Source organism: Sorex fumeus, unplaced genomic scaffold, assembly GCF_029834395.1.
Source record: "Sorex fumeus unplaced genomic scaffold, SorFum_2.1 ptg000015l, whole genome shotgun sequence".
In the NCBI taxonomy this organism is placed as follows: Eukaryota; Metazoa; Chordata; class Mammalia; order Eulipotyphla; family Soricidae; genus Sorex; species Sorex fumeus.
In genome coordinates this window covers 22,622,387-22,635,930 of record NW_026606072.1, presented here as the reverse complement: position 1 = coordinate 22,635,930, position 13,544 = coordinate 22,622,387, and the positions used below count along the sequence as shown (strand labels likewise).

Here is a 13,544-nt window from a genome sequence, read left to right as displayed (position 1 = left end):
AAATGAGCCCCGCGCGCACCAGGGCCAGGCGGACCGCGCGGTCCCCAGGAGCGCAGGGCGCGGAGGAGCGGCGCGGACGGACGGCGAGGCCGGGAGGAGTTAGGGTGGGGGCCGGGAGGAGGAGGGAGAAGAGGAGGAGGAGGAGGTGGCGGAGGAGGAGGAGGAAGCAGAAGCGGCGGCGGACGGGAGCGAGGCCCCGGCCCGAGCCGCCCGAGCCGAGCGCCGTCCTAATCCTCTCCGCAGGCTCGCGAGCGGTCAGTGGCGCTCGGCGGCGGAGGGGCTGAAATATGATAATCAGAAGCGCTGCGCCGCGCGCCCCGCGACCAATGGGCGCGGCGCTCGCCTGACGTCCCCGCGCGCTGCGTCAGACCAATGGCGATGGAGCTGAGTTGGAGCAGAGAAGTTTGAGTAAGAGATAAGGAAGCGGTGCCCCAGCCGCGCCGAGTCCGCCGCGCCGCAGCGCCTCCGCTCCGCCAGCTCCGCCCGCGTCTCTTGGACTCTCCGGATCGGCGAGGGCGCGGCGCCGCCGGGCCAGCGGCTCTCCCAGCCTTGGCAGCCCCCGGGGCCTCGGTTTCCCACTTAGCCCTAGCTCCAGCATCCTCTCTCTGGGCTGGTCACCAACTGTCCAACCACCATTTCACTGTGGACATTACTCCCTCTTACAGATATGGGAGACATGGGAGATCCACCAAAAAGTAAGAGGCTCTTTTACCTTGGGGGACTCTGCGTGACGGTGTTTTTTTTCTTTTTCTTTTCTTTTCTTTTTTTAACTTTTATTTGTGTGTGTGTGTGTGCGTGCTGCCGAGATCTCCTCCCTCAGGCACGAGTGTCAAGGACTCTGCAGAGTTGTAGTCATAGCCCGGAGAGAGAAAAAGTGGCTGTTTCTTGTGGCCGCCACGCCTGCATGCTTGCTCTGGGTTCTGATCTTGGGGGACACGGATCGTACCGTGTGTTTGAATTCGCCTCCAAAACCCTAGCCTGCTGGGACGGGAGCGGTGGTTTTCTCCTGCGGAATCCCGAGCTCTTGGAGAAGGTTATTCTGTTGCAAAGGTCTGCCTGCACGTACAATACACGGAGATGGGAATTAGCATTAGACTTGCAAAAGAGAAAGAGTGACAACTGTATTGATGTCTGTTCTGGTGAACAATATCCAGTCCTGTGTGCTATTTAAGAGCGTGCTTCCTGGAAAATATAGACATCCTGCGTTCACTTAACGCTTCTAGTCAAAACCTTTTCTTTGACTTGACTTATCCATAATCTTTGCCAATGATTATGGCAAGGGTGGGGGGCGGAGAAATACAAAATGAACGGGTTTGATTGCGCGCTAGGCTTACAAATGTAGACTATTCAAATCTGCATTTTATATGTATATTCCTCCTTTTAAAAACGAGTCAAGGTTTTGATGGCACACTTCAATTACCATCCCAAAGTGCAATACTCTTTAAAAAAAGCAAAAGGAAAAAAAAATTCCCTGAGTACGCCCTATAAGAGAACGACACTAAAAGTGTGTTTATCTCGGTAGGAAGTAAACGGTTAGTCAATCATGTATTTATTTTCATTTCAGAAAAACGTCTGATTTCCCTATGTGTTGGTTGCGGCAATCAAATTCACGATCAGTATATTCTGAGGGTTTCGCCGGATTTGGAATGGCATGCGGCATGTTTGAAATGTGCAGAGTGTAATCAGTATTTGGACGAGAGCTGTACGTGCTTTGTTAGAGATGGGAAAACCTACTGTAAGAGAGATTATATCAGGTATGCCCGCCCGTTTACCTTGCTTCCTTAATTTTATGAGATTTCCTGCCTCTTTTGATTTCTTTTTGTATGACTTGATGTGGCTTTATCTCTTTGCCAAGTTTACTTTAGTGGGGTCCAGCATGCAAAAGTTACCCTCTTAGTATATAAATAAGCTATGTCTGCATTTCACCTTTAATAAGAGGAAAATGGTTCAGTAGTTCTCATACATGTAGGACTGAAGTTTGTTTTAAATTATGCTTGGAATTTGTGATGTTTGTATTATTTTCCTCCTTTACCCTCTTTTAAAATGAAGGGGAGGGGATTACAGATAAATAAGTTGGGGTTTCTAACTTATTTTTAAGACTGATTTTTATTCTGTGTGCACGATAGTTTTTCCTTTACCTATTTTATTGGCAAAGTGCAAAATCTTGAGAGGTGTCAATGCAATAGGCAAAATAAAAGTTTGAAACAGGGATGTTTATATATGTACTTTGAAAGACTTATTACCCCCTTTTACATTAGGTAAGAACTCCTGGGGGGGGTTAAACCAACCAAATATTCCCTAAAAAAGACCGGAAATTTAATCTTTTTAAATATTAACCCTTTGGTGACATCTGACTGTCTTTTCTTTCTTATCTTATCTGAGCTGATGAATTAGACTGAGCAGATCAAATTGCCCATCATCTGTCTAGGAACAATTGGTATATTTAGATAATTGAACAGCTTCCTTTCTCACATTAAAATCTGGTAACTGATAAATTGAGTGAATTGCCCTTAATTCTGACTACACTAAAAGCACATAAGGAGCTTTGTGTTGTTGGTTCTTTAAATTTCAGTTTATTCTGCCTCTAAACTTAATGTTTTTCGAATCTTAAGTTTTCTCTGTATATTTATGTGAGAAACTTCATTTTCTATCTTAGGAAGCCAGTTGGATTTTAAAAAAATCAATTAATAAGCAAGAAATAGACCTCTCTATGTAAAGTAAAATCGCCTATTTTTTGAACTTTTGTCTAGTGACTGGCAGTATGGATCTGAGAATGTGTTAGTGTTTAGTCAGGATTTCAGTATGCAGTCAGAATTCTTTTCTGCTCAGTTAGGGTCTGGCATTATTTTCAGTTTTAAGAAATCGTTCAATGGTGTAACCTTAAAATATATAATTGACCAGTGCAGGATGGGTATTAATTCTGTGGGGTGAGGTTAGAGTGGGAGGAAATAAGGAAGTCTGGAGCTGGAGGAAGGGGGAGGGATTTTCCAAATTGTTTGGTCACAAGCAAGGTAAAGTCCTCATCCTATGAAATGGAAGATCTCACAGAGTAGGCGGAGGAAGGAAAAACTTTTCAATTCAATCTACCTTGTAACCTCTGACAAATGAGCCGGTTTCATTGTTTACTCCATTGGTGTGTGAACAGAAGATTCTGGAGAGGGGGAGCGCACTTGGCACCTCCTGCTGCACCTTTACTCCTAGGGCGATAGCAGTTTGCTCAGTTGCCTGTGCCCAGATTCTGGGCATGTTTGTTTGTAGAGGGAGCCAATTGCTTTTACCTTTTCCTCCTCCTCCTCCTTCTCTATCTCTCTCTCTCTCTTCTCTCCTCTCTCTCTCTCTCTGCGTGTATATGTCTCATGTCCTTGTCTCTTCCTTTGAAATTTTGCTGCTATGAAAGTAGAAGAGAGAAACCATCCAAATTTTCAAATGCCTTCCTTGCTTTGGGGAGGCAGCTCCCCCACTTCTGTGTGGATCTTTTCCTCTTCTCTATTCTTCCTGCTTCCTTGGAACGCCCTGGCTTCTGTAATAACTGATTGATGGAGATGGGGGGCCCGGGGCAGTGCACCTAGCGGGACCCACAAGGCTCTGCAATGATAAGGAAAGGTTAGTAGTGAGGAAGACCTGAGATGTGGGTTTTGGGGTTTTGTTTGCTTGTGTGTTTTTTGAGGCGGGAGATGTGGGGGAGGTAGACAAAGCTGTGAAGGGAGCTAAAGCAGAAGCAGAAGCAATTTGAAAAAGGTTGGAAACAAAACATTTTAAAAATAATGATGAAGGAAGAAAGAAAAGGAAACTGCTAACATTGTTACCGGAGGAAGAAATCTTGAGCTAGGGAAACTGGCAGCTACCACGGGTTTATTGTGCAGAAAGGGATCTGGAAGCCCTCAGAGGTTTCATTTTGTTAATCTGCTCTGGGGCTTGTGGGTTTGCAAACCAGCCGGGGTGGCAGACCCTTTACCCTATCTCTTCTCTCGGAAGGAGGGCTTGCCGCAGTTTCATAGTCAAACAGTTTTACCTTGCAGCCAAAAGTGAGGCAGGAGGAGGCAGAGCACTAGGCCAGTAAGTGCCCCTTACACGGCTCCTTCCTTCCAAGTGTGGAAACACTTCCAAGTCGCCAGAGCAGCTGCCCAGGTTTTAAAAACATCAAACAATTATCTAAGGGACAGGGTGTTCTGACCTTTCGAAAGGTACAGGTTCAAAGGGAGACTGAGGCTCCTAGGAGAGAAGGAGTGAAAGAAAAGAGGGAGAATGGCAGAAACGTGCCGGTTCCACTCTATTTCCCGGCTTGTCTATTGGTGTGGATTCCTGCGGCCCTGGGGCGTTGTGGCCAGGTCCCTGGCCCTGATGAGCCAGAGCCCTGCCCGCCTGAAGTGACCCCCGCTCCCTGTGCTTCTCTCCCCGCCCTGGGCCTGGCCCCGTGCAGGTTGTACGGGATCAAATGCGCCAAGTGCAGCATTGGCTTCAGCAAAAACGACTTCGTGATGCGCGCCCGCTCCAAGGTGTACCATATCGAGTGTTTCCGTTGCGTGGCCTGCAGCCGCCAGCTCATCCCGGGGGACGAGTTCGCGCTGCGGGAGGACGGGCTCTTCTGCCGCGCAGACCACGACGTGGTGGAGAGGGCCAGCCTGGGCGCCGGCGACCCGCTCAGCCCCTTGCACCCAGCGCGGCCGCTGCAAATGGCAGGTACTCCTCGGCCGGGGACGGAAGCCCGGTTCGGAAAAGCAGGCTCGGGGCTGGCCCACGCGGGGCCCCTGCCCCGCTGCTAACCCATGAGGCGGCCGCAGCTGGTAGCGGGTGCAGTCCTGCAGCGGTGCGGGGTCAGTGCAGATGTGAAGCCTGGCATCCAGCTTCAGAGCATTTCCCATCCCCCCTCCCCTGCCCCCACTCCCGCCGCTGTCCATGTCTGCATGTCTGTGTGGGGTATGCACCAGTGTACCTTGCACAGCCCCTGTGAACACATGTACACACACGCCCCTAAGCAGTTCCTCAGTTCACCTTGGCCTCGCAGCCAGGACTTTACCGTAAAGGGCTCAGCTCCCCTCCAGGTATTCTCCCCGCCGCTGCCTAATTAAAGGGGTGGAGCTCTGCGCCCGGAGCGCCCTCCTCTACCCAATGATGGGAGCCCTGCTGGCCTGCAGAAATCCCTTTCCGTGAGGATGGTCCCGCACCCCCGCAACATTTTGTAAGTTCACTTCTACCCTTTGGTGGGAGAAGGGGCCCGAAGAGATACAGTCTCGGTAACAACAGCAGACCTCTTGCCGAGCTGTAATTTAAAACTGTCACCAAACTAATCTGCGGTAATTGCCTTTTAAAGGGAACCTGCCTCTTTAAACCATCCATTCTACCTGATTTGGTGAGAATTTCATCTTCGAGGTCTGTTGCTGGAACACTAAATTGACTCCATAAGTGTTGACCTGACCCGAGGAGGTCCTCGAAGGTGCAGGATTTATACCCTAGCAGGCACCCATCAGAGGGGCCCTTTGCGCAGGAAAGGGGGCTGGATGGCTACGGCCCTGTCTTTGGGAATGGAGGTGATGGGGAATCTGGCAGATTCTTTCCAAACCTGCCTTAGGGATTTTGCACACCCTTGCCCCCATGCATTGAAATACATTCAAGCCGCACCACGCGTGTGGGGAGAAACCTTCACACAGCACTCCCCTCTGCCTGTGGGCAGGTTCAAGAATTCTCTTTTGGAGTAAAACCCAACTCCAGCCAAAGACTCTTCCCGGCCACCTGTGCGCCTTAGTGGGGAAAGGCCCCAGGGTACAACGTGGGGTGGGAGCCGTCCACAGGGCCTTTCCCAGCGGTCGCTTGTGAAGCAGACGCCTCGGCACAGTTTCGGTTTTCCTTCGGGGCACCCTCAGAATTAGTGCTAGGAGGGAGGGCTGAAAGAGAAGCAACTCTGTAGCGCCTCAACAAGACTGCTGGAGACCACAGTCATCCTGGCTGGTGGACCCCCTGCTGCCCCTCCCCCCGTTCTTGAGTCCTTTCTTAGTACCACCCAGGGTGGAAGTGGGGGGACAAGGGGGCATCACCAGAACCCGGGCCAAGTCTGAACGGCAGAGAGGGAGGAAAAAGAATGCGGGAAGAAAATGCCACCCTTGCCAACGTCAGCCTGGGAACAACCCGAGCCGACGTGAGCTCCTGGGCTAATGCTGTGTTGACACGAGGCTGCTTTCAGGCCCCGCTGGATTACTCAGCATTGACCTCTAAGATTAGAGCGAGATTTTCTAACCCCCCCCCCCCCCACCTCTTTCGCCTCACACCCACCCCTGCCGCCCCTGCTTTGTCTGTCGAGGCTGCCAGGCGCGGGCCATTGTCCGGGAGCTGGAGCGGGCGGGCCGGGCGTGCCCGGCCCCCCGCGCTTAGCTCGGTCCCTGCGCCCCTTGCCCGGCAGCCGAGCCCATCTCCGCCCGGCAGCCGGCCCTGCGACCCCACGTGCACAAGCAGCCGGAGAAGACCACCCGTGTGCGGACTGTGCTGAACGAGAAGCAGCTGCACACCTTGCGGACCTGCTACGCCGCCAACCCCCGGCCCGACGCGCTCATGAAGGAGCAGCTGGTGGAGATGACGGGTCTTAGCCCGAGGGTGATCCGGGTCTGGTTTCAGAACAAGCGGTGCAAGGACAAGAAGAGGAGCATCATGATGAAGCAGCTCCAGCAGCAGCAGCCCAACGACAAAACTGTGAGTGCGTCCGGGCCAGGCAGGCTGCCAGGGGGCAGCAGAGCAGGCTGCGTGGAGGTGGTGGGTACTTAGCTGCTACCCCCACGCCCACAGGGACAGACCCACCAGTGAGCAAAGTTTCCACCCAGTTCATCCTGGGGATGCAAAAACCTGAGCCAGGAGGCCCTTCTTTGCTACCCAAGGCCCAGAAGGGATGATTAGCAATGGCCTAGCCAATGGATGGGAGCTCCCCATCCTCATGGGTGGGACTGAGGTCCTTCAGCCCTGCCTGTGTCCCTGTAGAGCCAGAAAGATGCAGGTGCAGAGAGGCCTGGGTGGATTTTTATAGCACCACTATAAAAACCTTTTGAGTCTGGCATGGAGAAAAAACGAGCACCACCTTTGCTTTCCGGCTAACCTTTGGTTCAGTGGGTGGGTCACCCTGCACGCAGCACCCCAGGATCCCACACTGGGCAAGGCCCACCTTAGTGCCTTAAAGTCCCCCATAGATTTCAGGCCATTGGAACTGAATTCCGCTGTCATCTCAGTCCAAACAGTCCCACCTAGAAGGCATCTTGGTTAAAGGCTTGACTTTGTGCCTTTTTTGGGGTGGTAGTGGTGGTATTTACTGGGTTTTTTTGTTTGTTTGGTTGGGTTTTTTTTTAGCCACTTTGGCCCTATTGTAAGTTCTTTTAAACCTCCTGTCATTACAATTGACTGTCCAGTCTTGATTAGGCCAGGATCTTTTGTCAGTTGTTTAGTGCACAGTAGACTAAGAACCACCAGGTCCCAGTGCTGGAGGGTAGGGACTGACTCTTCCAGGGCAGCGGGCAGTAATAAATATAACTCAAACCACCCCGAAAACCCCTAAGGGACTGCTGGGAGACTTACCCTACTTCTAGGAGATAAGGGCTTGGGAAGACAGAAGGGGGAAATTGGGATGAGCTATGATAAGGGGAAGAATAAAATTAAATCTGGTTTAGCAAGGTCCAGGAAGACTTACGAGTACAGAAGCAGAAAAATAAAATACTAAGACCAAACTGGGCTCTAGCTAATATCCACAGGAGAAGCAGATTAACTGAGTCAATAAAGGATACTATATAGATAAGATAATGCCTGGGTGTATTTGCTTAGCCTCTGCAGACAATGGAGGGAGGGAGTTTGCTCATTAACATGTTGGGGTTGGGGGGGCTTATTCACAGAATATCCAGGGGATGACAGGAACTCCCATGGTGGCCGCCAGTCCAGAGAGGCATGATGGTGGCTTACAGGCTAACCCAGTGGAGGTGCAGAGTTACCAGCCTCCTTGGAAAGTACTGAGTGACTTCGCCTTGCAGAGTGACATAGATCAGCCTGCTTTTCAGCAACTGGTAAGTGTCAGCTCCCGGTGACTGGCAGGGAGAGTTTCCTTTAAGGATCCTACTGGGAAAGATTCTGGGGAGAGGAGGGGAGTTGCCTGGGGTAAGGGGGTGGGAAGGGGAGGGGCATCTTGGTATTCAAGGCAAGGGCTAGGGAAAACAGGTTTCTGTGCCAGTTCCAGAAAGTGCGCAGTTTGACCAGGTTGAATTTTTTATCAGCCTAGTGGCCTACTTTGTGGGTTTAGCTCCAAGGTGCTTAGGGGAAGGTGTGCAGAGTTGTAGAATCAGAAATTTCAGACTTTAAAAGTTGGAATGAACTCTCTGGCATGTTGAGAGGAGTTAATAAACTTATTCCTTCCTCAGCTCCTGGACCTACATCAGGGTGATTGTAATAATGGTGTTTTAATGTATGTTCAGTGTTCAATGGACAGCAGGCATTGGTCTGGGGACGCTTTTCAGTTGTACCCTAAGATAGATTAGTTGTTCCAAAATATTTTTGATGGAAACTTTGGGTTTTTTTTCTTTCTTCTTTTTGTTTTTCTCAGTGTTTCTTTTTGGAGGACCAGCTTAATCTAAAATGTGGACTATTTTTAAGTGTAAGATGCCATACACAGACTCCATCAGATAACATGTGAAATCTTGTTTCAACATTAGTATTTTACACACTCAGAGAAGTGAAAATGAGTTCACCTTTAGCCCATGAGAGGCTTAAGGGTCAAAATAAATAAGGTGTTAAATATATGTCCTTTGTGATATGCTATATACGTTTATCCATCTAACTTTTTGTTTCATGAACAGTAAATAGATTTTATTTAGTACATCAAGGTCTAAAAACTATTTCTGTTCCTTTGCAAAAAGAATTTGAGTTGATCAGCTTTTTCCCCTCAAATTTACCTGGAAGGCATTTTTTTTTCTCTTTATTAGGTAATGGGCCAGAGGTAGTGGTTAAAAGGGCTTGGCCTCTGGGTTTTTGTTTCTGGGGGCCGGGCTAGAGGCAGGCAAACTTGAGAAGTCCCTTGAACTCAGTGGGAAGGTTTAATAGGGTAGAAAGGAAGTTATACCCTGGAATTAAGGAAATGAACTTAGTCTAAGTCAGGTTAATCTTATGAGTTATTTGAGCAAAACCTGGATCACAGACAACAGGTAAGGGGAGGGTCAAGAACAGCCAAGTGCTTGCACCTTCTGAAACTTTAGTGTCAGATGAGAACATGGAAGAGAGCCCAGGCAGAAGCTGGGGGGGGGGGGGGGCTGAGGGCAGATCAAGAAGGTTTACAGCAGCACCACCATAACTTTCTCAGTTTAAAAGAAGAGGCCAGGCATTTATAATGCCAGGGCATTAAAAGATACAGGTCTTTCTCTGATGGAGAAAGAGATAGAGAGGGGCCCAAAGACTGCAGGACCCAGGAGGAGGAAGAAAGCTCTCTTCTGTGAACCTCTGTGAGGGGTTAATCATTGTTCTATGGAGCCTCTGGATCTCTCCCTCACTCATCTCGGCCTGTGTTATGGATTTTCCAACTCACGAAAAGAGGCTTTGATACCTAGAGCCAAGAGAGCTCACCTGCTCCCTGGGCAATATGTAGCCAGTGAGTTAATTTTCTTTCCAAGCATGCAGTATAAAGTTGTGATGCAGTTTTTGGGTGGGTGGGTGGGAGGTCGAGAAGGGAACATGTTTATCCTTGAATAATTTAATGCAACATAATGTCAGGAATTCTGAGTTAAAAATGTATCTCTTGGAAGATAGAAAACCGAGAGGATTTCTTCTCAAGTTCTCTCACTTTACTTAAGCCTGTTAAAATTCAATTATATATGCGGATATCTCTACATATCTGTCCACCCCCCAGACACTCGTACATCCATTCATACAGATGACAAGTTTATAATCCTTTTTATGAGTCTGATCACAGCCTCCTTTATTTGTTTCTCAACCTTCTTGTGCAGGTCAATTTTTCAGAAGGAGGACCAGGCTCTAATTCCACGGGCAGTGAAGTGGCATCGATGTCCTCTCAGCTCCCAGATACACCTAACAGCATGGTAGCAAGTCCTATTGAGGCATGAGGAACACTCATTCAGATGTATTTTTTTCCCTGTTGGAGAAAGTGGGAAATTATAATGCTGAACTCCGAAACAAAAGTATTTAACAACCCAGTCAATGAAAACTGAATTGAGAAATGAATGCTCCATGAAATGCACGAAGTCTGTTTTCATGACAAGGTGATATGGTAGCAACACTGTGAAGACAATCATGGGATTTTACTAGAATTAAAAAAAAAATAACAAGCAAAACCCAAACCCAACATAATGCTATCCAACGACCTTAGGAGTACTGAAAAAAAAAAAAAAAGAATTTTAAAAAGACGTTTTTAAAACGTAGAGGATTTATATTCAAGGATCTCAAAAAAAAAAGCATTTTTATTTCAATGCACATCTAGATAAAAGCAGACATAGAGATTTTTTCTAGTCCATCCTAATCTGAATGGTGCTGTTTTCTATATTGGTCATTGCCTTGCCAAACAGGAGCTCCAGAGAATGAGCAGGAAGAGAAAAGTGGCCTCCGTGGCTGAAAGAGTCCTTTGAGAAAAGTGGAGCTGCATTGGTTTGTGACGTTTTTAGTTGACTTTAACAAGGGGTTAATTGGAATCCTGGGTCTCTGAGCATGTCCTGTAGCTCTCTCTCTCTCTCTCTCTCTCTCTCTCTCTCTCTCTCTCTCTCTCTCTTTCTCTCTCTTTCTTTCTTTTTTTCTTTCTTTCTCCCCTCCCTATGTTTTTTTTTTTGAGATCCATCCTCTATCAAGAAGTCTGAAGCGACTTTAAAGGTTTTTGAATTCAGATTTAAAAACCAACTTATAAAGCATTGCAACAAGGTTACCTCTATTTTGCCACAAGCTCTTCTGGACTGTGTTTGACTTGTGTCTGTCCAAGAACTTTTTCCCCCAAAGATGTGTATAGTTATTGGTTAAAATGACTGTTTTCTCGCTCTCTGGAAATAAAGAGGAAAAAAAAAGGAAAACTTTTTTTTGTTTGCTCTTGCATTGCAAAAATTATAAAGTAATTTATTATTTATTGTCAGAAGACTTGCCACTTTTCATGTCATTTGACATTTTTTTTGTTTGCTGAAGTAAAAAAAAAAGAAGATAAAGGTTGTACCGTGGTCTTTGAATTATATGTCTAATTCTATGTGTTTTGTCCTTTTTCTTAAATATTATGTGAAATCAAAGCGCCATATGTAGAATTATATCTTCAGGACTATTTCACTAATAAACGTTTGGCATAGATAAATAAATAAATGCAATGATCCAGGGTCCCTCTTTTATGTTTACATGTAAGCGGTTAAAATGTCTGAATTTTAGAACTGCGTGTGAATTGGGGTAAAAAAAGATACACAATTGGTATGATGTTTCATCGCAAATAGTTAAAGTTGAACTTAAGAGTCTGCATTTCGGTAATTGGATCAAAAGTGCTTGGAAGCTCTTGGTTCTCAACTGTGATAATGTTACCGGGTTTTGGAAAATGAGATGCCACCCCGGCCCTCCTGTCGCCCTGCCCTACCACCCCACCCCCAAACAGTGAGGAGGGTCCTGCTGAAAATGGGTTGGAGTGGAGCCCCTCTTTTATTTCTCCCAAGCAAGTGCTTTAGACCAGAGTCTCCTGCTAAGGATTGTTGAAATGACCCATATTTCAAGCCCTGGCTATAGAGAAACCTTTCTTCCGCGCCAGTGAGGTATGACCATTATTTACCAGTGGCGGCTGTCAGCAGATTGAGAAATGCCGCTTTATTTGCGCAGGAAGAACAGGCTGAGAGAAGGAGCAATTCCCAAAGCAGCCAGTGGGCCAGATTTGCCTTCCCGCCCCCACCGCACTCGTGCCTCCCCCAGCTCCAATTCCAAACCCCCGGCCCGGGTGCCGGCTAAGGGCAGAGAATTCTGCGCCCTAGAGACGCAGGCAGCCTTGGGAGGTTGAGCCGTCTTTTACAGGGTGGGGGCCAAGTCGCGTGCCCCGCAGCCCCCTGCTGAGTTAGGCGGGCGTGGACGCCTTTTACCCACACCCACTCCCCAGCCACCTTCCCCCGTCCCGACTTTCAGTCTCAGCCGAGGTGTGAGAGCCAGAGCCCGGGCCGGGTGAATGAGCCTCCCTCTCGAAATAGCTAGATGCTGCTTCCTTTGTGGCTGTAGGTTTAGGATTTGGAGCTGCCTGCCTTCACCTCTTCTTCCTTCCCGTCACCCACCCCCTTTCCCACCGAGTGGTACTTTTCGAGTCTTTAGAAATGGATTTCATTTGCATATGCGAGTATAATGGCGTTTTAAATATCTGACAAGTCTTAATAAATTGGAAAACTAATGTGCCCTTAACCTGTGTCTTGTGGGCACCCTGATCCCGTGTCCAGTGGCCTGAGCCCCTTCCCGCCCCTGACTGCGAGCGCGGTGGAGATCCCCTCGACTCACCCGGGCTCTCCTGTCGCTCTCACCCTCTCCAAACCTGCCGCAATTCGGGAAAGGAGCCTCAATTAGGCTTTTGTTTGGCGACGTTCAACATAACGGGTTAATTACAGGCTCCGACGTTCGGCCAGAGAGAAAACAAACTTTGCATAGAAAATGTTATAGTGCATTAGACATGCCCGTTGATTACTTTGATTGTTGTGTCTAATTCTTGACAGAGGGGTAATAATTTGGCTGGCGGTAATAATGGCTTGTAGAAGTCTGTTGAGAAAAACAGGAGTTATGTCTTATCTCACAGGATCTTCTCCCAGGAAGCATCCCCCTCCCCCCTCCCCCCTCCCCCCCATGTCTTCTTTTTCCTTTCTCTTCCCTAGTTTTTGCACTGGACTTGACTCTTGGCTTCCTATTCATGATTCCTGTTTGCTCTCCTTTTACGCGCTTTTATTGTCTGCCATGATACCTGGGATGGCTAACTAGTAAGTGTAAGGAAAGAAGGCAGGTTGCAAAGTGACTGATCGTTCATAGCTGCTGCTTTGAAAATTGTTTGCCCCGCTCCTTCCTGTAGCTATCACATCTGGTCTGGAAAAAGTTAGGGAATAGAGATGGAAAAATAAAACCAAACATTTTTCAGGTTCGAGTGCAGTGCAGAGGCTTAAGAGAGGTACTTCTTGGTGTTTTGTTTTTGTTTTTTTCCTGTTTTACATTCGGGCATTTCTAAGATCAGGGGTTGGGAGTAGGGGGGGGTGTTGGGAGATGCTTTACATATATAGATGTCAGTCTATTTCTGAAGTCCACAGCTTGAATTTAAGTACAGTAATTTAGAAAGGGAGTGATGAATGATTTGGTTTCACTTGCTATATTCAAGATATTTGTTGCCTGATGGCTGAGAATGGATTGATGGATCGATAACATTCTAGTTCTTGTATTATTCATACGAAAGGTGTGTTCACTTCTAGACTCCTCAGCATGTGCTTTAAAATGTGTAGCTGAAATGTCTTCTTGTTTGCAAACCAGCCTTTGCACATGCTCTGCTTTTTCCTGCACACCTCTAGAGACGGGGGTTTGAGCTGTTCTTTACTGATGAAATTCCTCCT

The 13,544-nt window shown here is 47.9% G+C and overlaps 1 protein-coding gene across 1 annotated transcript; it reads left to right on the top strand.

Annotated features, from left to right (window-relative positions):
• The first annotated feature begins 456 nt into the window (after positions 1 to 456).
• On the top strand, positions 457 to 10,682 carry ISL1 (ISL LIM homeobox 1). Its single transcript, XM_056112180.1, has 6 exons — positions 457 to 695; positions 1,565 to 1,754; positions 4,421 to 4,680; positions 6,395 to 6,681; positions 7,863 to 8,030; positions 9,957 to 10,682. The coding sequence occupies exons 1-6, from the start codon at positions 668 to 670 to the stop codon at positions 10,071 to 10,073; spliced, it is 1,050 nt and encodes a 349-aa protein (XP_055968155.1). The 5' UTR covers positions 457 to 667; the 3' UTR covers positions 10,074 to 10,682.
• Positions 10,683 to 13,544: the final 2,862 nt, after the last annotated feature.